The sequence below is a fragment of the Entelurus aequoreus genome, linkage group LG10 (assembly GCF_033978785.1).
Source record: "Entelurus aequoreus isolate RoL-2023_Sb linkage group LG10, RoL_Eaeq_v1.1, whole genome shotgun sequence".
NCBI classification, from domain to species: domain Eukaryota; kingdom Metazoa; phylum Chordata; class Actinopteri; order Syngnathiformes; family Syngnathidae; genus Entelurus; species Entelurus aequoreus.
In genome coordinates this window covers 44,194,297-44,220,930 of record NC_084740.1, presented here as the reverse complement: position 1 = coordinate 44,220,930, position 26,634 = coordinate 44,194,297, and the positions used below count along the sequence as shown (strand labels likewise).

At 33.4% G+C, this 26,634-nt stretch overlaps 2 protein-coding genes across 3 annotated transcripts in view; both read left to right on the top strand.

The window, feature by feature from the left end:
* Positions 1-1,310: 1,310 nt before the first annotated feature.
* Positions 1,311-15,781, top strand: rwdd2b (RWD domain containing 2B). The gene is made up of 4 exons (XM_062062164.1): positions 1,311-1,666; positions 7,471-7,538; positions 10,867-11,226; positions 14,159-15,781. Exons 1-4 carry the CDS (start codon positions 1,478-1,480, stop codon positions 14,406-14,408), a joined length of 867 nt encoding a protein of 288 aa, XP_061918148.1. The 5' UTR covers positions 1,311-1,477; the 3' UTR covers positions 14,409-15,781.
* Positions 15,782-26,087: 10,306 nt separating this feature from the next.
* Positions 26,088-26,634, top strand: part of dhx34 (DEAH (Asp-Glu-Ala-His) box polypeptide 34) — a 56,133-nt gene continuing 55,586 nt past the window's right edge. For both annotated transcript variants that reach the window (XM_062060931.1, XM_062060930.1), the window contains exon 1: positions 26,088-26,529. In XM_062060931.1, coding sequence (XP_061916915.1) covers positions 26,365-26,529 — 165 coding nt within the window. In that variant the 5' untranslated portion in view covers positions 26,088-26,364. The remainder of the gene's footprint in view (positions 26,530-26,634) is intronic.

The following is a 26,634-nucleotide window of genomic DNA, read 5'->3' as shown; positions in this document are numbered from 1 at the left end:
TGTTAAAGGTTAGTACTATTAATGGAGCAGCAGCACGCACAATCATGTGTGCTTACGGACTGTATCCCTTACAGACTGTATTGATATATATTGATATATAATGTAGGAAGCACAGACTGTATCCCTTACAGACTGTATTGATATATATTGATATATAATGTAGGAAGCACAGACTGTATCCCTTGCAGACTGTATTGATATATATTGATATATAATGTAGGAAGCACAGACTGTATCCCTTGCAGACTGTATTGATATATATTGATATATAATGTAGGAAGCACAGACTGTATCCCTTGCAGACTGTATTGATATATATTGATATATAATGTAGGAAGCAGAATATTAATAACAGAAAGAAACAACCCTTTTGTGTGAATGAGTGTAAATGTGGGAGGGAGGTTTTTTGGGTTGGTGCATTAATTGTAAGTGGATCTTGTGTTTTTTATGTTGATTTAATAAAAAAATAAAATAAAAAATAAAAACGATACAGATCATAAAAAAACGATACCGATCATTTCCGATATTACATTTTAAAGCTTTATTATTTTATCGGACATCTCTAGTTTTTATACTGTTTTTGTACTTACTTTGATTATTATTTTCAACTGTTTGTAAATGTTGAAATTTATAAATAAAGATTTATTTTAAAAAAAAAACATTAAAAAAAAACGTAAAAATAAATAAATAAATAATAATTAGAGCCAATAATTCAGAATAATTGTGTAATATTTGTGTAAATTCGATTATTCTGATTTATATTTGATACTAGTGGTTGTTCCTTGAGAAAAAAAACAATCTATCATAACGAGGCAGTTTTTAGAACAGCTCCTTGAAAACAACGAAATATTCATCGCATTTTTACTTCCTGTGCGTCGCTCAAAAGGTTCCGGGTGGCAACACAGCTGCTGGCATGCTTTAAAATTCCGTTTAGATACTAGGATTGTTCCTTGAGAAAAAAATAATCAATCATAACGAGGCACTTTTTAGAACGGCTCTTTGAAAACATGTTTTTTTTTTAATTGAACAACAAACATACATTTATAATTAACTCAACAGTCAAGGCACTTTCAACAACAAGGAAAGAAAACAACAGCAAATACAGATAGAGTATTACATATTAATAATAATTTAAAATAATAATAATAATACATACATGAATAAAAATACAAAAAAGGGCTGCCTAAATCACTTTAAAACATGTTAACAAAGATATCAATTTAAGAGCTTTTGTATTCTTAATCATTCTCCAAGATTTGATTTATAACTGTAAACCCTTTTTACTTCCTGTGCGTGGCTCAAAAGGTTCCGGGTGGCAACACAGCTGCTAGCATGCTAAACTCCGTTGAGAGTACGCCGCTTGTCCACGCCACTTTACGCGGACATCACGTGTCACTCATTTAAACACGATGACGCGCACATAGAACAGTTGTTATGTTTAAAAGCACGCGTGTTGTTCTTATTAGCTGTAGTTAGCATGTCATTCCAAGAGTGGGCTGCAGCCCAGCTCGCAGAGCTGGAACTTCTCGGCAGTATGTTCCCCACGCGGGACGAACTGGAGGTGCTGGACCAGCTGGCCTTGGCCGAGCTCCGCGACTACGTGGACGGATCCTCGCCACCTCCTTCCTGCAGAGCACAGTTCGTCATCAGGCAGAGGCTGCAGGATGTAAGCAAAGTGGAATATAACATGTCAATAACCAAGTTGTGATGTCATGTTTCCACTCGTAAGCAAAGTGGAATATAATATGTCAATAACCAAGTTGTGATGTCATGTTTCCACTCGTAAACAGAGTGGAATATAATATGTCAATAACGTAAGTTGTGATGTCATGTTTCCACTCGTAAGCAAAGTGGAATATAATATATCAATAACCTAAGTTGTGATGTCATGTTTCCACTCGTAAGCAAAGTGGAATATAATATGTCAATAATCTAAGTTGTGAATCATGTTTCCACTTGTAAGCAAAGTGGAATATAATATGTCAATAACCTAAGTTGTGAATCATGTTTCCACTTGTAAGCAAAGTGGAATATAATATGTCAATAACCTAAGTTGTGATGTCATGTTTACACTCGTAAGCAAAGTGGAATATAATATGTCAATAACCTAAGTTGTGAATCATGTTTCCACTTGTAAGCAAAGTGGAATATAATATGTCAATAACCTAAGTTGTGAATCATGTTTTCACTTGTAAGCAAAGTGGAATATAATATGTCAATAACCTAAGTTGTGATGTCATGTTTCCACTCGTAAGCAAAGTGGAATATAATATGTCAATAACCTAAGTTGTGAATCATGTTTCCACTCGTAAGCAAAGTGGAATATAATATGTCAATAACCTAAGTTGTGATGTCATGTTTCCACTCGTAAGCAAAGTGGAATATAATATGTCAACAACCTAAGTTGTGAATCATGTTTCCACTTGTAAGCAAAGTGGAATATAATATGTCAATAACCTAAGTTGTGATGTCATGTTTCCACTCGTAAGCAAAGTGGAATATAATATGTTAATAACCTAAGTTGTGATGTCATATTTCCACTCGCAAGAAAAGTGGAAAATAATATGTCAATAACGTAAGTTCTGATGTCATGTGTCCACTCGTAAGCAAAGTGGAATATAATATGTCAATAACCAAGTTGTGATGTCATGTTTCCACTCGTAAGCAAAGTGGAATATAATATGTCAATAACCTAAGTTGTGATGTCATGTTTCCACTCGTAAGCAAAGTGGAATATAATATGTCAATAACCTAAGTTGTGATGTCATGTTTCCACTCCTAAGCAAAGTGGAATATAATATGTCAATAACCTAAGTTGTGATGTCATGTTTCCACTCGTAAGCAAAGTGGAATATAACATGTCAATAACCTAAGTTGTGATGTCATGTTTCCACTCGTAAGCAAAGTGGAATATAATATGTCAATAACCTAAGTTGTGATGTCATGTTTCCACTCGTAAGCAAAGTGGAATATAATATGTCAATAACCTAAGTTGTGATGTCATGTTTCCACTCGTAAGCAAAGTGGAATATAATATGTCAATAACCTAAGTTGTGATGTCATGTTTCCACTCGTAAGCAAAGTGGAATATAATATGTCAATAACCTAAGTTGTGATGTCATGTTTCCACTCGTAAGCAAAGTGGAATATAATATGTCAATAACCTAAGTTGTGATGTCATGTTTCCACTCGTAAGCAAAGTGGAATATAACATGTCAATAACCAAGTTGTGATGTCATGTTTCCACTCGTAAGCAAAGTGGAATATAATATGTCCATAACCTAAGTTTTGATGTCATATTTCCACTCGTTTCCACTCGTAAGCAAAGTGGAATATAATATGTCAATCACCAAGTTGTGATGTCATGTTTCCACTCGTAAGCAAAGTGGAATATAATATGTCATTAACTTAAGTTGTGATGTCATATTTCCACTCGTTTCCACTCGTAAGCAAAGTGGAATATAATATGTCAATAACCTAAATTGTGATGTCATGTTTCCACTCGTAAGCAAAGTGGAATATAATATGTCAATAATCTAAGTTGTGGTGTCATGTTTCCACTCGTAAGCAAAGTGGAATATAATATGTCAATAACCTAAGTTGTGATGTCATGTTTCCACTCATAAGCAAAGTGGAATATAATATGTCAATAATCTAAGTTGTGATGTCATGTTTCCACTCGTAAGCAAAGTGAAATATAATATGTCAATAACCAAGTCGTGATGTCATGTTTCCACTCGTAAGCAAAGTGGAATATAATATGTCAATAACCAAGTCGTGATGTCATGTTTCCATTCGTAAGCTAAGTGGAATATAATATGTCAATAACCTAAGTTGTGATGTCATGTTTCCACTCGTAAGCAAAGTGAAATATAATATGTCAATAACCAAGTCATGATGTCATGTGTCCACTCGTAAGCTAAGTGGAATATAATATGTCAATAACCAAGTTGGGATGTCATGTTTCCACTCGTAAGCAAAGAGGAATATAATATGTCAATAACCTAAGTGGTGATGTCATGTTTCCACTCGTAAGCAAAGTGGAATATAATATGTCAATAACCAAGTCGTGATGTCATGTTTCCACTCGTAAGCAAAGAGGAATATAATATGTCAATAACCTAAGTTGTGATGTCATGTTTCCACTCGTAAGCAAAGTGAAATATAATATGTCAATAACCAAGTCGTGATGTCATGTGTCCACTCGTAAGCCAAGTGGAATATAATATGTCAATAACCAAGTTGGGATGTCATGTTTCCACTCGTAAGCAAAGAGGAATATAATATGTCAATAACCTAAGTGGTGATGTCATGTTTCCACTCGTAAGCAAAGTGGAATATAATATGTCAATAACCAAGTCGTGATGTCATGTTTCCACTCGTAAGCTAAGTGGAATATAATATGTCAATAACCTAAGTTGTGATGTCATGTTTCCACTCGTAAGCAAAGTGAAATATAATATGTCAATAACCAAGTCGTGATGTCATGTGTCCACTCGTAAGCTAAGTGGAATACAATATGTCAATAACCAAGTTGGGATGTCATGTTTCCACTCGTAAGCAAAGTGGAATATAATATGTCAATAACCTAAGTTGTGATGTCATGTTTCCACTCCTAAGCAAAGTGGAATATAATATGTCAATAACCTAAGTTGTGATGTCATGTTTCCACTCGTAAGCAAAGTGGAATATAACATGTCAATAACCTAAGTTGTGATGTCATGTTTCCACTCGTAAGCAAAGTGGAATATAATATGTCAATAACCTAAGTTGTGATGTCATGTTTCCACTCGTAAGCAAAGTGGAATATAATATGTCAATAACCTAAGTTGTGATGTCATGTTTCCACTCGTAAGCAAAGTGGAATATAATATGTCAATAACCTAAGTTGTGATGTCATGTTTCCACTCGTAAGCAAAGTTTGAGTTTGAGTTTATTTCGAACATGGGAATATAACATGTCAATAACCAAGGTGTGATGTCATGTTTCCACTCGTTAGCTAAGTGGAATATAATATGTTAATAACCTAAGTTATGATGTCATGTGTCCACTCGTAAGTGGAATATTACATGTCAATAACCAAGTTGTGATGTCATGTTTCCACTCGTAAGCAAAGTGGAATATAATACGTCCATAACCTAAGTTTTGATGTCATATTTCCACTCGTTTCCACTCGTAAGCAAAGTGGAATATAATATGTCAATCACCAAGTTGTGATGTCATGTTTCCACTCGTAAGCAAAGTGGAATATAATATGTCATTAACTTAAGTTGTGATGTCATATTTCCACTCGTTTCCACTCGTAAGCAAAGTGGAATATAATATGTCAATAACCTAAATTGTGATGTCATGTTTCCACTCGTAAGCAAAGTGGAATATAATATGTCAATAATCTAAGTTGTGGTGTCATGTTTCCACTCGTAAGCAAAGTGGAATATAATATGTCAATAACCAAGTCGTGATGTCATGTTTCCACTCGTAAGCTAAGTGGAATATAATATGTCAATAACCTAAGTTGTGATGTCATGTTTCCACTCGTAAGCAAAGTGAAATATAATATGTCAATAACCAAGTCGTGATGTCATGTGTCCACTCGTAAGCTAAGTGGAATATAATATGTCAATAACCAAGTTGGGATGTCATGTTTCCACTCGTAAGCAAAGAGGAATATAATATGTCAATAACCTAAGTGGTGATGTCATGTTTCCACTCGTAAGCAAAGTGGAATATAATATGTCAATAACCAAGTCGTGATGTCATGTTTCCACTCGTAAGCAAAGAGGAATATAATATGTCAATAACCTAAGTTGTGATGTCATGTTTCCACTCGTAAGCAAAGTGAAATATAATATGTCAATAACCAAGTCGTGATGTCATGTGTCCACTCGTAAGCTAAGTGGAATATAATATGTCAATAACCAAGTTGGGATGTCATGTTTCCACTCGTAAGCAAAGAGGAATATAATATGTCAATAACCTAAGTGGTGATGTCATGTTTCCACTCGTAAGCAAAGTGGAATATAATATGTCAATAACCAAGTCGTGATGTCATGTTTCCACTCGTAAGCTAAGTGGAATATAATATGTCAATAACCTAAGTTGTGATGTCATGTTTCCACTCGTAAGCAAAGTGAAATATAATATGTCAATAACCAAGTCGTGATGTCATGTGTCCACTCGTAAGCTAAGTGGAATATAATATGTCAATAACCAAGTTGGGATGTCATGTTTCCACTCGTAAGCAAAGAGGAATATAATATGTCAATAACCTAAGTGGTGATGTCATGTTTCCACTCGTAAGCAAAGTGGAATATAATATGTCAATAACCAAGCCGTGATGTCATGTTTCCACTCGTAAGCAAAGAGGAATATAATATGTCAATAACGTAAGTTGTGATGTCATGTTTCCACTCGTAAGCAAAGTGGAATATAATATGTCAATAACCAAGTTGTGATGTCATGTTTCCACACGTAAGCAAAGTGGAATATAACATGTCAATAAACAAGTTGTGATGTCATGTTTCCACTCGTAAGCAAAGTGGAATATAATATGTCAATAACCTAAGTTGTGATGTCATGTTTCCACTCGTAAGCAAAGTGGAATATAACATGTCAATAACCAAGTTGTGATGTCATGTTTCCACTCGTAAGCAAAGTGGAATATAATATGTCAATAACCTAAGTTGTGATGTCATGTTTCCACTCATAAGCAAAGTGGAATATAATATGTCAATAACCTAAGTTGTGATGTCATGTTTCCACTCGTAAACTAAGTGGAATATAATATGTCAATAATCCAAGTTGTGATGTCATGTTTCCACTCGTAAGCAAAGTGGAATATAATATGTCAATTATCTAAGTTGTGATGTCATGTTTCCACTTGTAAGCAAAGTGGAATATAATATGTCAATAATCTAAGTTGTGATGTCATGTTTCCACTCCTAAGAAAAGTGGATTATAATATGTCAATAACCTAAATTGTGATGTCATGTTTCCACTTGTTTCCACTCGTAAACAAAGTGGAATATAATATGTCAATAACCTAAATTGTGATGTCATGTTTCCACTCGTTTCCACTCGTAAACAAAGTGGAATATAATATGTCAATAACCTAAGTTTTGATGTCATGTTTCCACTCATAAGCAAAGTGGAATATAATATGTCAATAACGTTAGTTATGATGTCATGTGTCCACTCTTAAGCAAAGTGGAATATAACATGTCAATAACCAAAGTTGTGATGTCATGTTTCCACTCATTTCCACTCGTAAGCAAAGTGGAATGTAATATGTCAATAACCTAAGTTGTGATGTCATGTTTCCACTCGTTTCTACTCGTAAGCAAAGTGGAATATAATATGTCAATACCCTAAGTTGTGATGTCATGTTTCTACTCGTTTCTACTCGTAAGCATAGTGGAATATAATATGTCAATAACCTACGTTGTGATGTCCTGTTTCCACTCGTCCCAGGTGGATTTCCACATGTCCTGTACTTTCCCGCCACAATATCCCTGTGTGATCCCGGAGATCACTGTCACGTGAGTCATTTTTCAAGTCAATGGACAGTTTTGGTTTTATTGGAAAAAATGTATTCTGGATGTGAATGTACAATATGTTTTATTTTATTATTATTATTTGTTTAATTGAACAACAAACATATATCCACAATGTACCTAAAAGTCAAGGCACTTTCAACATAGTCAACAATTTACTCAACAGGTGACCAAATTATGACATAAAAAAAAAAACATGTCATGGAAATAAAATAAAATAAAATACAAATAGAATGTTCAAATAATAATAATAAACAATATGATAAAATACAAAATTCAAAAAGACAAACAAGGGCTAACTAAATCACTTTACATTTTTTTAAATAAAGATATGAATTGAAGGGCTTTTGTACTTTTAATCATTTTCCAAGATTTAATTGATGATTTTAAACCATTAAGCCAAGTACAAAATGTAGCTTTGACTTTCAGAAATGTAGAAAAAAAAAGTTGTTTGGAGCATAATAATGTTGACTGTAAATGTACAATACAACAAATATATTTTTACAATCATTTTAGTTACTTTTGTTTTTAAATTATTGTAAGTTATTTACAGAATACGATATATTGACAAATAAATATTGTAGCAAATTTATTGCATGTATTATAATAAGGGCTGTCAAAAATAACGAGTTGACTCATGTGATTAATCACAAAATATTATCGCATTGATCACTTATATAGGCATATTAATTTATTTATTTTATTTAAAGTTATTGTAAATTATTTACAGAATAAGTTATATTGCCAAATATACAACAATAAATATTACAATATATTTGTTGTATGTATTATATTTAGGGCTGTCAAAAATAACAAGTTAACCTATTTGATTAATCACAAAAAAGATCACAATAACCACATATATAGGCAGATTAATTACTATTTTTGTAAGTTATTTACAGAATAAGATGTATTGCCAATTATGTAGCAATAAACATTATAGTTTTTTTTATTGTATGTTTTTTAATTAGGGCTGTCAAAAATAACGAGTTGACTCATGTGATTAATCACAAAAAAGTATTGCATGAGTCACATATTTAGGCATATTGATTTAATTAAAAAAAAGTTATTATTGTAAATCATTTACATAATTTATCTTTCCAAATATATAACAATAAATATTGTAGCAAATGTATTGCATGTATCAGAACTAGGGCTGTCAAAAATAACAAGTTGACTCGTGATTAATCTGAAAAAAAAATCGCATTAATCACGTATTTAGGCATATTGATTTAATTACTTTTATTATTATTATTATTATTATTATTGTAACTCATTTACAGAATAATATGTTTCCAAATATACAATAATAAATATTGTCATATATTTGTTGTATTTGTTATATTTCAGGGATGTCAAAAATAACCAGTTAACTTATGTGATTAATCACAATAATGATCACAATAATCACATTTATAGACAGATTAATTACTATTTTTGTATGGTATTGTAAGTTATTTACAGAATTACATGTATTGCCAAATAAACAACAATAAATATTACAATATATTTGTTGTATGTACTTTATTTAAGGCTGTCAAAAATAAAGAGTTAACTCATGTGATTAATCACAAAAATTATCACGATAATCACATATATAGGCAGATTAATTACTATTTTTGTAAGTTATTTACAGAATAAGATATATTGCCAATTATACAGCAATAAACATAATAGTTTATTTATTTTATGTATTATATTTAGGGCTGTCGAAAATAACGAGTTGACTCATGTGATTAATCACAAAAAATATCGCATTAATTACGTATATGGGTATATTGATTTAATTGTTTTTTTTTTATTCTTGTAAATCATTTTCAGAATAATATGTTTCCAAATATATAGCAATAAACATTATAGTTTATTTATTGTATGTATTATAATTAGAGCTGTCAAAAATAACCAGTTATTATGTGATTAATCACAAAAATTATCACAATAATAACATATATAGGCAGATAATTTACTATTTTTGTAAGTTATTGTAAGTTATTTACAGAATAAGATGTATTGCCAATTATGTAGCAATAAACATTATAGGTTTTTTTTATTGTATGTATTTTAATTAGGGCTGTCAAAAATAACGAGTTGACTCATGTGATTAATCGCAAAAAAGTATTGCATTAATCACATATTTAGGCATATTGATTTAATTTTAAAAAAGTTATTATTGTAAATCATTTACATAATTTATCTTTCCAAATATATAACAATAAATATTGCAGCAAATGTATTGCATGTATCATAATTAGGGCTGTCAAAAGCAACAAGTTGACTCATGATTAATCACAAAAAAAATCGCATTAATCACGTATTTAGGCATATTGATTTAATTACTTTTATTATTATTGTAAATCATTTACAGAATAACATGTTTCCAAATATACAACAATAAATATTGTCATATATTTGTTGTATTTGTTATATTTCAGGGATGTCAAAAATAACCAGTTAACTTATGTGATTAATCACAATAATGATCACAATAATCACATATATAGGCAGATTAATTACTATTTTTGTATGGTATTGTAAGTTATTTACAGAATTACATGTATTGCCAAATAAACAACAATAAATATTACAATATATTTGTTGTATGTACTTTATTTAGGGCTGTCAAAAATAAAGAGTTAACTCATGTGATTAATCACAAAAATTATCGCGATAATCACATATATAGGCAGATTAATTACTATTTTTGTAAGTTATTTACAGAATAAGATATATTGCCAATTATACAGCAATAAACATAATAGTTTATTTATTTTATGTATTATATTTAGGGCTGTCGAAAATAACGAGTTGACTCATGTGATTAATCACAAAAAATATCGCATTAATCACGTATATGGGTATATTGATTTAATATTTTTTTTTTATTCTAGTAAATCATTTTTCAGAATAATATGTTTCCAAATATATAGCAATAAACATTATAGTTTATTTATTGTATGTATTATAATTAGGGCTGTCAAAAATAACCAGTTATTATGTGATTAATCACAAAAATTATCACAATAATAACATATATAGGCAGATAATTTACTATTTTTGTAAGTTATTGTAAGTTATTTACAGAATAAGATGTCTTGCCAATTATATATAAATAAACATGATAGTTTATTTATTGTATGTATTATAATTAGGGCTGTCAAAAATAACAAATAGACTCATGTGATGAATCAAAAAATACACATTGTGTACTGCAGTAGTAATTGTGTTCGTGTTCGATGCCTTGCAGAGATGTGTTGAATTAAAAGAGCAGGTGTGCGATGTTGTGATCCCAGGTGACACCGTGTACTTGCCTCAGGTCTCCTGGACTGGGCCGAGCCCAGCAGACTCGGCTGCAAGCCGGACTGAGGGGGTACCTGACGGAGGTCTGCCTGGGTGAAGTCTGCGTGCTGTCGGCGGCCGACTGGCTGAGAGACAACCTGCAGGCCTTCCTGAGCGAGACGGCCTCGCCGGCGCCTCCCGATAGCCACGCCAGCCCGCCGCGGGAGGCCTTCAGTCGACTGTGGATCTACAGCCACCACATCTACAACAGCACCAAGAGGAAGAACATCCTGGAGTGGGCCAAGGAGCTCGGCCTGACCGGGTTCAGCATGCCAGGGAAGCCCGGGATTGTTTGTGTGGAAGGAGCACAGTCGGCCTGCGAGGACTTCTGGTCCAGGTAACTCCTCTTCAAACCTTCATCACCTCACTACAAAGTCTTTTCCCCACTATAGAGTATATGAGCCACACCCACTACAGACTATAAGTGGCAGATATATACGTTGTGAAATGAGTTATTTTACACAGAAATTTTTATTTACATACCGTATTTCCTTGAATAGCCGCAGGGGCGCTAATTAATTTAAAACCTCTTCTCACTCCTGCGCTTACCAAAAGCATGCGGGATGGGCAAGCATGCGCTAATTATTTTAAAACCTCTTCTCACTCCGGCGCTTACCTTATCATGAAAAGCACATTTAATAAAAAAAAATGTTATTATGGTCTTACCTTTACTTATAAATGATGTCCATCTGCAGCTGCTTCTGATCGAAGGCAGTCTTCCTTATCTTTCTTCAGTTTTAAAAGTCTCTGGAGATATTCCTTTAATTATTACCTCCTGCTTCGATTGAAAGTCCAGTTTAGAAAACTGTTTTATTTTAGATATGTAATCCTCCATGGTAAAAGTGCAAGCAAACGATGGCGGCTCATGCATGCTGCTTGTTGTCTTCTTCTGCAGCACCGGTCTTCTGCAGTACTGGTAGTCGCAAGAAGGATCACTAGCGCCCTCTACCACCAGGAGGCGGGAGTCATTTAATGACTCATATTTGACCCGGCGGAAGTGCCAAGCATGCGCTAATTATTTTGCGAAACGAGTTTGACCCGGCTGTAATTCTAGGCAGGCGAATACTATATTCCCGGGGGCAATTCAAGGAAATACGGTACCTTAATTGTTTCCAAACGCTGTCTGTAACACGGCAGTAAAACGGTTAATCAAACAAAACAGAAGTCATGGCCATGGACCCACTAGCTGCGCAAGCTAGCTCTCCAATCAGCTAAACAGACTCAATAACTCCACGGTGACGTTTTGGTGAATTTACTGAGGAATGTGTGAAAGTGAAACAATGCAAAAAGAATTTCGTATGTTAATAATACTAACACCGACACTCTTAAACGTGTTAGCATATTAGCTAATGCTAATGAAGCCGGCGTCAGTACATAACTATAACAGGTACAAATATGCATGAAAACACTCCTACAGACATCACACATGGGACAATTTAGTAAGTAAGAATTGTTTTAGTTGTATTGTAAAACTTACAAACCTTGCTAGGAATGATGAATGAAGAGAAGAGTAGAAACGCTATGGACGGCGAGAAGACAGAACAGCACTTTTACTTCCGGTTCAAAGTTCTATAAACAGAAGGGCAATGCAGCTCCTGCAGTGTGCAGACTCGTCCAAAAGATGGTGCCGTAGCACAAACAATAATACACCTATTCAGTGTCTTTGCTTTGTTTTTTCAAAAACTATTTGTATTATGGTCGCCAGCGAAGAAAAATCCATATATTAGCCGCACCGGACTATAAGTGGCAAATATATATGTTGTGAAATGACTTATTTACACAGAAATATTTATTTACATACCTTAATTGTTTCCCAATGCGGCAGTAAAACGGCTCATCAAACAAAACAGAAGTCATGGAGCCACTAGCTGCGCAAGCTAGCTCTCCAATCAGCTAAACGGACTCAATAACTCCACGCTGACGTTTTGGTGAATTTACTGAGGAATTTGTTAAAGTGAAACAATACAAAAAGAATGTAAGTTAATAATACTAACACAGACACTCGTAAACCTGTTAGCATATTCGCTAATGCTAACGACGATTTATACAATAGCAGGTACAAACATGCATGAAAACACTCCTACAGACATCACACATGGGACGCTTTAGTAAGAATAGTTTTAGTTATATTGTAAAACTTACACACGTTGCTAGGAGTGACGAATGAAGAATCCGTATGAGTAGAAACGCTATGGACGGCGAGAAGACAGAACGGCACTTTTACTTCCGGTTCAAAGTTCAATAAACAGAAGGGCAATGCAGCACCTGCAATGTGCAAACTCGTCCAAAAGATGGTGCCATAGCACAAACAATAATACACCTATTCAGTGTCTTTGCTTTGTTTTTTCAAAAACTATTTGTATTATGGTCGCCAGCGAAGAAAAATCCATATATTAGCCGCACCGGACTATAAGTGGCAGATATATATGTTGTGAAATGACTTATTTACACAGAAATATTTATTTACATACCTTAATTGTTTCCCAATGCGGCAGTAAAACAGCTGATCAAACAAAACAGAAGTCATGGACCCACTAGCTGCGCAAGCTAGCTCTCCAATCAGCTAAACAGACTCAATAACTCCACGCTGACGTTTTGGTGAATTTACTGAGGAATTTGTTAAAGTGAAACAATACAAAAAGAATGTAAGTTAATAATACTAACACAGACACTCGTAAACCTGTTAGCATATTAGCTAATGCTAACGACGATTTATACGACAGCAGGTACAAACATGCATGAAAACACTCCTACAGACATCACACATGGGACACTTTAGTCAGTAAGAATAGTTTTAGTTATATTGTAAAACTTACACACGTTGCTTGGAGTGATGAATGAAGAATCCGTATGAGTAGAAACGCTATGGACGGCTGGACGACTGGGAAAAAAAAGCACTGCTGATAAACGTAAGGCTCCTGCAGTAAGCAAATTTGTCCAAAAGATGGCGCCAGAGCACAATCAATAAAACACCCTGTGATGTTTGTTTTGCTTTTTTAAAGTTTTGTAAGATAATTTCTATTATGGCCGTCAGCGAAGAAAAATCCATAAATTAGCCGCTCTGTCTTATAAGCCGCAGGGTTCAAAGCGTTGGAAAAAAATAGTGTCTTATAGTCTGTAATTTAGGGTATTTACTCATGAGTATTGACTTCTTCATTGATGTATTGCTATGAAGTAGAAAAGGAGTGGGAGTAAATCAGCTCTGCTTCCTCCTACTCCTTTTCGGACGTCCGGAGACAAACTGACACCACGTCTCACCGTGTTCTCAGAGTCAAGGTTCTGACCTGGAAGCGGATCGCGATCCGACACAGAGAGGACGTGTCCCTGAGTGGCGAGGGTGGCGAGGGCGCCGTACCAAGCGTGGACTCCCTGCGCAAGTTCTCGGGCTTCCAGGAGGCCGCGTTTGACCCCCGCGGGCCCCGAGGCAACCACATGGACCTGGGCCTGCTCTACCAGTTCTTGCAGGAGAGAGGCTGCTGCCACGTCTTCCAGATGTACTTTGGCGTAGAAGGCAGGTAGAACGTTTCTCCGGACTTTATGAAGCAACCCCAGTCCAGGGGCCTCCAAAGTGAATGATCCAAGCACGCGGCGGCCATTTTGGTATTTTTCATTTTCAAAACCAATACAATATACAGATTTTTTTTTAACTTCAGGGCCTCCCTTTATGTTTGGTCCCGGCGACCTGGAAGGGTCTCAGTCGTAAAAACATAAAAAATAAAAAATACATTTATTCAACGCTTAAATCTGTGGATCAACGTCAGTTTTATCTGTCATTGTAAAGTTATCTGTGGAAGTGGCTTCCTAGCAGCTCCACTGTAGACACGGCACAAGAGCCAAGCGTGCAGGTTTAACAAAGTTTTACAACAGATTTGTCAAAGTCTTTTTCGGCATGTCGTGACCTTTCCGTCACTCCCAATCCTCTCTCTCGCTCCGCTCCCGACCGCTTACTGTTAGACAACAGATGATTAGATTAACACGTACCACCTGTGAAATCTAATCACCTGCCAGCTGTGTCTCACCGTCAGCACATGACCCACCCCTGCCCGCTGGCGCTCGTCGTCAGTACCATGGACAGCGGCGGGGACTTTTCCTCCTGCAGGCAGCGCTGACTGCACCTGCCCCCACATTATCATTTTTAAGTTATGTGCCCTTTTTTGTCAAATAAAACTGGCACATTACTGGTACAAGCGCCGGGGATGCCGTGCCGGCACAAAGATGAAACAGGCATGTGATTTTTCCGTCTAAAGTCGGAATTCCGTCTTTTTTAAGCTCTGGGGGGGAAAAAAATTATCTCCCGTTTTTCCGTTTTTTTTTCCGACCCTAAATCAAGATTCGAGACGTAGTTTATATCACGCCGTTGTTGATTGGTCGATATGTTCCTTGTGACCAATCAGGACATCTGTTATGAATGATGACGTTAATAACGTCATCATTCATAATGGTTACTACGGCCATTTTCCATATGTAAACAATGTCGGTTCACGAGAAAAAGGACGCTTTACGAGTAAAATAAATTGATAAACATGTCAAAAATAAGTTTCGATGGGACTGGAGGGAAAGGGAAATCACTGATACTGTTGGGAAGAAGGAAGTTACGACTTTGTTCGGTGATTTTATTCGGAAAATCGATCGTCCCGGTGTTGTACCGAAATCTGTTACCCATCGGAATTTGTAACTCCAGGGGGCGATGTTCCCATTGATTGATTGATTGAGACTTTTATTAGTAGGTTGCACAGTGAAGTACATATTCCGTACAATTGACCACTAAATGGTAACACCCCAATAAGTTTTTCAACTTGTTTAAGTCGGGGTCCACTTAAATTGATTCATGATACAGATATATACTATCATATATACTATCATCATAATACAGTCATCACACAAGATAATCACATTGAATTATTTACATTATTTACAATCAGGGGTGTGGAGGGGGGGGGGGTAGGATATGGACAGCAAGTAGTGGACATAGAGAGAGAGAGAGAGAGAGAGAGAGAGAGAGAGAGAGAGATCAGAAGGCATAAGAAAAAGAAAAAGTATCTGCATTTGATTTGTTTACATTTGATTATTAGCAATCCGGGGAGAGTGTTAGTTTAGGGTTGTAGCTGCCTGGAGGTGAACTTTTATTGCGGTTTTGAAGGAGGATAGAGATGCCCTTTCTTTTATACCTGTTGGGAGTGCATTCCACATTGATGTGGCATAGAAAGAGAATGAGTTAAGACCTTTCTTAGATGGGAATCTGGGTTTAACGTGGTTAGTGGAGCTCCCCCTGGTGTTGTGGTTATGGCGGTCATTTACGTTAAGGAAGTAGTTTGACATGTACTTCGGTATCAGGGAGTTGTAGCGGATTTTATAGACTAGGCTCAGTGCAAGTTGTTTAACTCTGTCCTCTACCTTGAGCCAGCCCACTTTGAAGAAGTGGGTAGGAGTGAGGTGGGATCTGGGGTGGAGGTCTAGAAGTAATCTGACTAGCTTGTTCTGGGATGTTTGGAGTTTAGATTTGAGGGTTTTGGAGGTGCTAGGGTACCAGGAGGTGCATGCGTAATGGAAAAAGGGTTGAACGAGAGTTCCCGCCAGAATCCTCAAGGTGCTTTTGTTGACCAGAGAGGAAATTCTGTAGAGAAATCTCGTTCGTTGGTTGACCTTTTTGATTACCTTGGTTGCCATTTTATCACAGGAAAGGTTAGCCTCTAGAATGGAACCTAGGTAGGTGACCTCATCTTTCCTGGTGATGACACTGTCACCTACTTTTATGGTGAAGTCATTGACTTTCTTAAGTTTGATGTGGGACCCAAACAGGATGGATTCTGTTTTACCCAAGTGTATGGATAGCTTGTTGTCAGCGAGCCAGGTGCAAGTTCTACAGAGGCGTTTGTTTGATGGTTAAACGGCAAGCCCGAGGAGGAGAAGAAGAACGCTTGCGTAAATGGCGTAAACTATCCTTAATGCTGAAACGTCAGTTGTCAGAATTTCAGCATTAATACATTACACATATTCTGGAAATCAATGACTTTCATTTCATTTCATTTCATTTTCATTTCATTATAGTATGAGTCCATTGTTTCAGCTGTTGATTCTCTCTCACACACATACATTTTCCAATATAGATAAGGATAGTTTACGCCATTTACGCAAGCGTTCTTCTCCTCTTTGGGCTTGCCGTTTAACCATCAAACAAACGCCATGGGAACATCGCCCCCTGGAGTTACAAATTCCGATGGGTAACAGATTTCGGTACAACACCGGAAAGGTTTTGTGCATGTGGTGTCATGATAATATTGACTATGGATCACGAGGTTTCAAGGCTTTGGAAGTACACGCGAAACGCCAAAAACATATGAAACAACTTGAAGCAAGGAAAACAAACTTTTCACTAGCTGGTACTTTGGGATGTCAACCGAAAGTGACATGGAGAGGAAAGATCCACCCACAACCCACTTCAGTTGCAGACAGGGTTGTTAATAATGAGGTAAGCTAAAAAATATTTGCTTGCGAAATACGCATGTTTGTTTTAAATATTAACCAATTATTGCTTAGCGAAATATAAATGGGTTTTTCTAAAAATAAAAAGCCACGTGAAAATATATTATGAAATTACAGAAATTCAAAGAGTCGCATTATTGATTCCAGTTAACAATTTATTTGAAATAAATGTGCATATAATACTATTTTGTAATATTAAGTTCTTATGTAGTCTCTTGAAACTATTGTCAGTGGTGTAACAATCTTGAAGGTAAATATTTTCACACTTGTTTCATGCAATATGTCAGTGTCCTCACATTGTTATTTCCTATTTTCAAATATGAGTAAACAATACTAAACATGTTTAATTATTTTCATAAATTTATATCCTATTTTGGCGAAAAGAATGAAATGTTTACATGAACTGAAGTCATGTGGTAATACTGTAAATAAACTGTAGATAATATCACTGATCAATGTGACACCTGTGGATGTGAAATGAACACAAGATGTAAATATTAGTGACTAAATACTGTTGGGACTGAACCATATACAGTGATTCATTATTATAATTGGGTTATGTATGTTCTATTAATGATGTTTTCATGTCTTTAAACACTAAAATATTTTCTTCAAATGGTGCTGTCTTTGTTAATTTTAGCATGTTAAATTGGTGAAAAACCAGGAGCTTCCCCCCACCAGGACCTGGCTGGGGGCCTTCGTCCCCCAGACCCCCGGAAGTTTTTTCAGTCTTTTTCATTGTGGTCAAATCACATGCCTGATGAAGGAACAGAGAGGAACAATTTCCCTTGTGGATCAATAAAGTTTGTCTAAGTCTAATATTATTATTATTATTATTATTATTATTATTGTTATTATATATGTATTACAGTCATTTATTTCAGAACCATATCACAGAAGAAAAAACATACTACAACGATAAAAAAAAAGAAATACAAGCAAAAAATGCACATAAAATCAATACAAATTGTATAAAAAACACTCCACAATATTCAATGTCCAGTATATTGCTCGCCAATGGTTCCACGGACTGGACCAAACAGAACTACACAAAATATGCAATATTTTGCCCCCATTAAATTAAATTGGTCAATAATTAACATTGATTTTATTTTTTTTATTTTTTTGAGCAATGACATTTTTGGGGATCCAAAAGGTTGCCACTCATAAAAGTGTTAAAAATAAGTATTTTTATTTTTTATTTTTATTCAACGCTTAAATCTATAGATCAGTTTTATCTGTCAATGTAAAGTTATTATTTTTAAGTAATGTGCCCTTTTTGTCAAAGATTATATTATTATTATATAATATAGTCATTTATTTCAGATCCCTATCACAGAAAAAAACATACGATAAAAGCAACAACAACAAAAAAAAATGAATACAAATTTTATAAAAACAAAACAGAACTCCACAAAATATGCAATATTTGTTAACTAAAAAGAAATGGCCAAATGGAATATTTAATATGAAGTCATTGGAGCATTAAATATGTCAATAATTAACATTGATTTTATTCATTATTATTTTTTGAGCAATGAAATTCTTGGGGATCCAAAAGGTTGCCACTCATAAAAGTGTTAAAAATGAGTATTTTTTTAACATTTTTATTCAACGCTTAATTCTATAGATCAGTTTTATCTGTCAATGTAAAGTTATTATTTTTAAGTTATGTGCCTTTTTTTGTCAAAGAAAACTGGTATGTTATTATACATTAAAGTCATTTATTTCAGACCCACATCACAGAAGAAAAACATACTACGATTAAAAACAAATAAAAGAAATACAACAACAACAAAAAAAAGCTTTGAATTGGTCAATAGTTAACATTGATTTTATTCATTAGTATTTTTTGAGCAATGAAATTCTTGGGGATCCAAAAGGTTGCCACTCATAAATGTGTTAAAAATATTATTTTTTTAAAACATTTTTATTCAACGCTTAATTCTATAGATCAGTTTTATCTGTCAATGTAAAGTTATTATTTTTAAGTTATGTGCCTTTTTTGTTAAAAAAAAAACCAAACTGGTATGTTATTTATTTCAGGCCCATATCACAGAAGAAAAACATACTACAACGATTAAAAACAAATAAAAGAAATACAAGCAAAAAAATGTAAATAAAATGTATAGAAATTGTATGAAAATGAAACAAAACTGCACAAAATATGCAATATTTTGCCACCCAAGAATGTCCAAGTGGAATATTTGATATGAAGTCATTGGAGCATTAAATTGGTCAATAATTAACATTATTTTTTGAGCAATGAAATTCTTGGGGATCCAAAAGGTTGCCACTCATAAGTGTTAAAAATAAGTATTTTTTTAAACATTTTTATTCAACGCTTAAATTTATAGATCAGTTGTATCTGTCAATGTGAAGTTATTATTTTTAAGTTATGTGCCCTTTTTGTCAAAGATTATATTATTATATAATATAGTCATTTATTTCAGATCCATATCACAGAAAATAACATACGATAAAAGCAACAAAACAAAACAAAAAATGAATACAAATGTTATAAAAACGAAACAGAACTGCACAAAATATGCAATATTTTGCTCCCCAAGAATGTCCAAGTGGAATATTTGATATGAAGTCATTGGAGCATTAAATATGTCAATAATTAACATTGATTTTATTCATTATTATTTTTTGAGCAATGAAATTCTTGGGGATCCAAAAGGTTGCCACTCATAAAAGTGTTAAAAATAAGTATTTTTTTTAGCATTTTTATTTAACGCTTATTCTATAGATCAGTTTTATCTGTCAATGTAAAGTTATTATTTTTAATTTATGTGCCCTTTTTGTCAAAGATTATATTATTAATATATAATATAGTCATTTATTTCAGATCCCTATCACAGAAAAAAACATACGATAAAAGCAACAACAACAAAAAAAAATGAATACAAATTTTATAAAAACAAAACAGAACTCCACAAAATATGCAATATTTTGCCCCCATTAAATTAAATTGGTCAATAATTAACATTGATTTTATTCATTATTTTTTGAGCAATGAAATTCTTGGGGATCCAAAAGGTTGCCACTCATAAAAGTGTTAAAAATAAGTATTTTTATTTTTATTTTTATTCAACGCTTAAATCTATAGATCAGTTTTATCTGTCAATGTAAAGTTATTATTTTTAATTTATGTGCCCTTTTTGTCAAAGATTATATTATTATTATATAATATAGTCATTTATTTCAGATCCCTATCACAGAAAAAAACATACGATAAAAGCAACAAAAAAAAACAAAAAAAAAATGAATACAAATTTTATAAAAACAAAACAGAACTCCACAAAATATGCAATATTTGTTAACTAAAAAAAAAAGTCCAAATGGAATATTTAATATGAAGTCATTGGAGCATTAAATATGTCAATAATTAACATTGATTTTATTCATTATTATTTTTTGAGCAATGAAATTCTTGGGGATCCAAAAGGTTGCCACTCATAAAAGTGTTAAAAATAAGTATTTTTTTAACATTTTTATTCAACGCTTAATTCTATAGATCAGTTTTATCTGTCAATGTAAAGTTATTATTTTTAAGTTATGTGCCTTTTTTTGTCAAAGAAAACTGGTATGTTATTATATATTAAAGTCATTTATTTCAGACCCATATCACAGAAGAAAAACATACTACGATTAAAAACAAATAAAAGAAATCCAAAAAAAAAAAAAGCATTGAATTGGTCAATAGTTAACATTGATTTTATTCATTATTATTTTTTGAGCAATGAAATTCTTGGGGATTTACATTTTTATTCAACACTTAAATCTATAGATCAACATCAGTTTTATCTCTCAATGTAAAGTTATTATTTTTAAGTTATGTGCCCTTTTTTCAAAGATTATATTGTTATTATATATTATAGTCATTTCTTTCAGACCCATATCACAGAAGAAAAACATACTACAAGGATCTTCTCACTGGCTCTCATCGAAGGCGGACACTGCCCTTCCCTCTCCCTGCTCTCTCCTGCTTGTCTTGTCTTAACTTTCTTGTTGCACTGCTCTCCAAATCTAAACAATGGAACTAATTAACCGGCCTCTCCAGGAAATGGACAATATCTTGGGTTTGGGGGAACCTGCCTGTTGACAGACTCTTGGGAGAAGTGGAGCCGTGTGCCTGGTGACCTTTCAGTGAAGGTCTCCACCTATTGGGAATGATGACAACAGGACATCTGCTGATTGGAGTAAGCGTTGCTCTGGTTTCTCCACAAACTGGAAGATGCTGGCAGTCTTCCAAGTACCCCAAATGATTGGATGATGCGGGCAGACCTGTGGACACTTTGTGATCTGGATCACATCGGACCTGAAGGATGAATTTGAGGACCAGTAATGGACAATTTAAATTGTATTTTCACTGGCATACAAAACATTCTAACTTGGATTGTTTCCCTGTCTTACAGACTCCTTAAGGGAGACACAACAAACTCCCTTCTTGTCCTTATAATTATGACTTTTTAACTCATAATTTTGACATATTTCTCGTAATTATATTTTTTAATCTCATAATTTCGATTGTTTTTATTTTATAAGTATGACTATCTCATAATTCGAATTGGATCTCATAATTACGATTTTTTTTTTTAAATCTCATATTTCGACTTTACTCATAATTTCGATTTTTTTTTTAAATCTCATATTTCGACTTTATCTCATCATTTGATGTTTTTATTTCCTAATTTACATTTTTTTAATCTCATAATTACGACTTTTTCCTTATAATTAGGACTTTTTAACTCATAATTTCGACATATTTCTCATAATTGTATTTTTTAATCTCATCATTTATATTGTTTTTATTTTATAAGTATGACTATCTCATAATTTGAATTTGATCTCATAATTACGATTTTTTTTAAATCTCATATTTCAACTTTATCTCATAATTTCGATATTTTTTTTTTAAATCTCATATTTCAACTTTATCTCATAATTTTGATGATTTAATTTCCTAATTTACATTTTTTCTCATAATTACGACTTTTTCCTTATAATTATGACTTTTTAACTCATAATTTCGACATATAAGTATGACTATCTCATATTTCGACTTTATCTCATTATTTGGATGTTTTTATTTCCTTATTTAAAATGTTTGTATCTTATAAATATGACTAGTTTATCCCATAATTCGAATCATTTCGATATATATTTTTTTATCTCCTAAATATGACTTTTCATGTCATAATCATGACCTACCATTGGGGTGTTTTTAAGGGCTTCCACGAATGAATGATCAACCTAATTAAGCCGTGACCGTGGAACCTTTACGATGCAACCGTCTGCCGGACGTCTTTAGAGACGGACCGGAAGTTGGTCCGACTGACTTTCTTCCGCGCAGATTCAAACAATTTGTTGCTTCACATGAGTATGACAATGTCATAATTCGAATTGTATCTCATAATTTAGATTTTCTAATTTCATAATTGTGATTTTTTTTATTTCATAATTATTTGTGTCACATAATTGTGGCTTTCTAATAATTATGACATTGTATTTCTTACATTTGAATTTTTTATCTCATAATTTCGAGTTTTTGTAATCTCATATTTCGACTTTGTCTCATAATTTTAATGATTTTATTTCCTAATCTACATTTTTTCTCTCACAATTACGACTTTTTCCTCATAGTTATGACTTTTTATCTCATAACTTCGACATATTTCTCATAATTATATTTTTTAATCTCATAATTCCTATTGTTTTTATTTGATAAGTATGACTATCATGATTGATCTCATAATGACGATTTTTTTAAATCTCATATTTCGACTTTATCTCATAATTTAGATGTTTTTATTTCTTTATTTAAAATGTTTGTATCTTATAAATATGACTAGTTTATCTCATAATTCGAATCATTTCGATATATATTCTTTTGAATATCCTAAATATGACTTTTCATGTCATAATCATGACCTACCATTGGGGTGTTTTTAAGGGTTTCCACGAATGAAGGATAAACAATTAAATCGTGACCGTGGAAACTTTACGATGCAACCGTCTGCCGGACGTCTTTAGAGACGGACCGGAAGTTGGTCCGACAGTGACTTTCTTCCCTGCAGATTCAAACAACCATTTGTTGCTTTCTTTCTTTCTTTCTTTCGTTCTTTCTTTCTTTCTTTTAGTTTATTTCGAACATGAACACATTTACATCATAATACATCACACAATTTCATATAATTTCATTTACATCATGCCCGAAAAGGAGTAGGAAGAAGCAAAGCTTATTTAATCCTACCCCTTTCCACTTCAAAGCATTTACAATTATATAAAATCATTTACTGACCTTTTTATATAATAAAATAATATCTATGAATTAGTATATACAACAGTTTGTAATATGTAATTAATTAATTCAGTCATTATTAACACACTGAGATGAAGAATATTTTCAATAAGGTTGGAAGTTTTTCTCATAATTCTTCTTCTTTGTACTTTGTAAGCACTATTAATTTAAACAACCTCTTAAACTGGATCATGTCAGTACAATTTTTAACTTCTTTACTTAATCCATTCCATAATTTAATTCCACATACTGTTATGCTAAAAGTTTTAAGTGTTGTACGTGCATATAAATGTTTTAAATTATTTTTTCCTCTAAGGTTATATTTCTCCTCTTTAGTTGAGAAGAAATGTTGTACATTCTTTGGTAGCAGGTTATAGATTGCTTTGTACATCATTTTAGCTGTTTGCAATTTTACCAAATCACCAAACTTTAATATTTTTGACTTAATAAATAAAGGGTTTGTATGTTCTCTGTATCCAACATTATGTATTATTCTAACTGATCTTTTTTGTAACATGGTTAACGAATGTAGCGCACATTTGTAGTTATTTCCCCATATTTCTGCACAATAAGTCAGATATGGTAACACTAGTGAGCAGTAGAGAATATGAAGTGATTTTTGGCCCAGGACGTGTTTTGTTTTATTCATTATTGAAATGTTTTTTGCTACCTTATGTTGTATGTTTTGTATATGAGATTTCCAGTTCATTTTATCATCTTTTAATACTCCCAAAAATCTGGTTTCTTTTACCCTTTCGATGTCTACTCCGTCTATTTGTATTTGCGTATAATGCTCTTTCCTACTATTACCAAATAGCATTATTTTAGTTTTACTGAGATTCAAAGATAGTCTGTTTTTGTCAAACCATCTTTTTAATTTGTTCATTTCTTCTGTTATTATTTGTATTATCTTCTGTGTGTTCTCTCCTGAACAGAAAGCAGTTGTATCATCTGCAAATAAAACTAACTTTAAGTCCTTTGTAACTTTACAAATGTCGTTTATATAAAGATTAAACAATTTTGGTCCCAGTATTGATCCCTGCGGCACACCACAGGATATATCTAGCCGTGTTGACATATTTTCACCCATCTTTACATATTTCTTCCTGTTGGTTAAATAGCTTCTTACCCAGTTCAATACCAAACCTCTGATGCCATATCGTTCTAATTTTTGTATTAAAATATCATGATTAATTGTATCAAATGCTTTTGTTAAGTCCATGAATACTGCTGCCGCACATTCTTTACCATCTATTGCATTGGTAATGTAATTTCCTCTGTTATTTTAATTAATGGTATTGATGTTGAGATATTTGCTCGAAATCCATATTGGTTCTCCACGAGCGTCCCACTTTTGTTAATAAATAAATCTAATCGACTATTGAATAATTTTTCCATGATTTTGGAGAATTGTGGAAGTAATGAAACTGGTCTGTAGTTAGTAAACTGGTGTACGTCTCCATTCTTATAGATTGGTACGACTTTTGCAATTTTCATTTTGTCTGGGAATTTTCCGGTTAAAAATGATACATTGGTGATATATGTCAGAGGTTCTGAAATGTCTTCTATAACCTTTTTTATCGTTACCATATCTATTCCATGACAGTCAGTTGAAGTCTTGTATTTACAATTTTTTACAATTTTGATTATTTCTTCTTTTGTTACACTTTTAAGAAACATGGAATTGGGATTTCTGTCTATGAGCTAACTCAAGTCCTCAACTGACCCATCATCTGCTTCACATGAGTATGACAATCTCATAATTCGAATTTTATCTCATAATTTAGATTTTCTGATCTCATAATTGTGATTTTTTAAATTTCATAATCATTATTTGTGTCACATAATTGTGGCTTTCTAATAATTATGACATTGTATTTCTTACATTTGAATTTTTTATCTCATAATTTCGAGTTTTTGTAATCTCATATTTCGACTTTGTCTTATAATTTTGATGATTTTATTTCCTAATTTACATTTTTTCTCTCACAATTGCGACTTTTTCCTCATAGTTATGACTTTTTATTTCATAACTTCGACATATTTCTCATAATTATATTTTTTAATCTCATAATTCCGATTGTTTGTATTTGATAAGTATGACTATCATAATTGATCTCATAATTACGATTTGTTAAAAATCTCATATTTCGACTTTATCTCATAATTTAGATGTTTTTATTTCCTTATTTCAAATGTTTGTATCTTATAAATATGACTAGTTTATTTCATAATTCGAATCATTTCGATATATATTCTTTTAAATCTCCTAAATATGACTTTTAATGTCATAATCATGACCTACCATTGGTGTGTTTTTAAGGGTTTTCACGAATGAATGATAAACATAATTAAGTCGTGACCGTGAAACCTTTACGATGCAACCGTCTGTCGGATGTCTTTAGAGACGGACCGGAAGTTGGTCCGACAGTGACTTTCTTCCGCACAGATACAAACAACCATTTCATTGTTGCTTCACATTCATTTTATTTCAATCAAACGTAGAAATAATTTAACCAACTGCACTTTTTTTCATGTCAAACGTTTTGTAAACGGAGGCAAACGTAATCGTTGTGTGCAGTTTATCAGCATGTTGTGGTTGTTATTCAAGGTTTAGTCAGTCGACAAGTTGAAGTTGTCCTCGGACGCCCAGGGAGCAGGACTAGGAGCAGGACCAGGACTATGGATGTGGACGGGCGGGTCCACAGTCGGTCCTGGGACTGGGACAGTCCGCACTGCCGAGCCCAGCTGGACGACGTCTTCTTCCGTCCGAACGACTACATCCAGGCCGGCAGCCAGGAACACAAAGACTTCTGGGCCTTCTTTGACCGCTTCCAGAGGTTTAAGGTAACCTTTAATTAATTAACATGAATTGATTAACGTGGACCCCCAAGTTGAAAAACTTATTGGGGTGTTACCATTTAGTGGTCAATTGTACGGACTATGTACTGT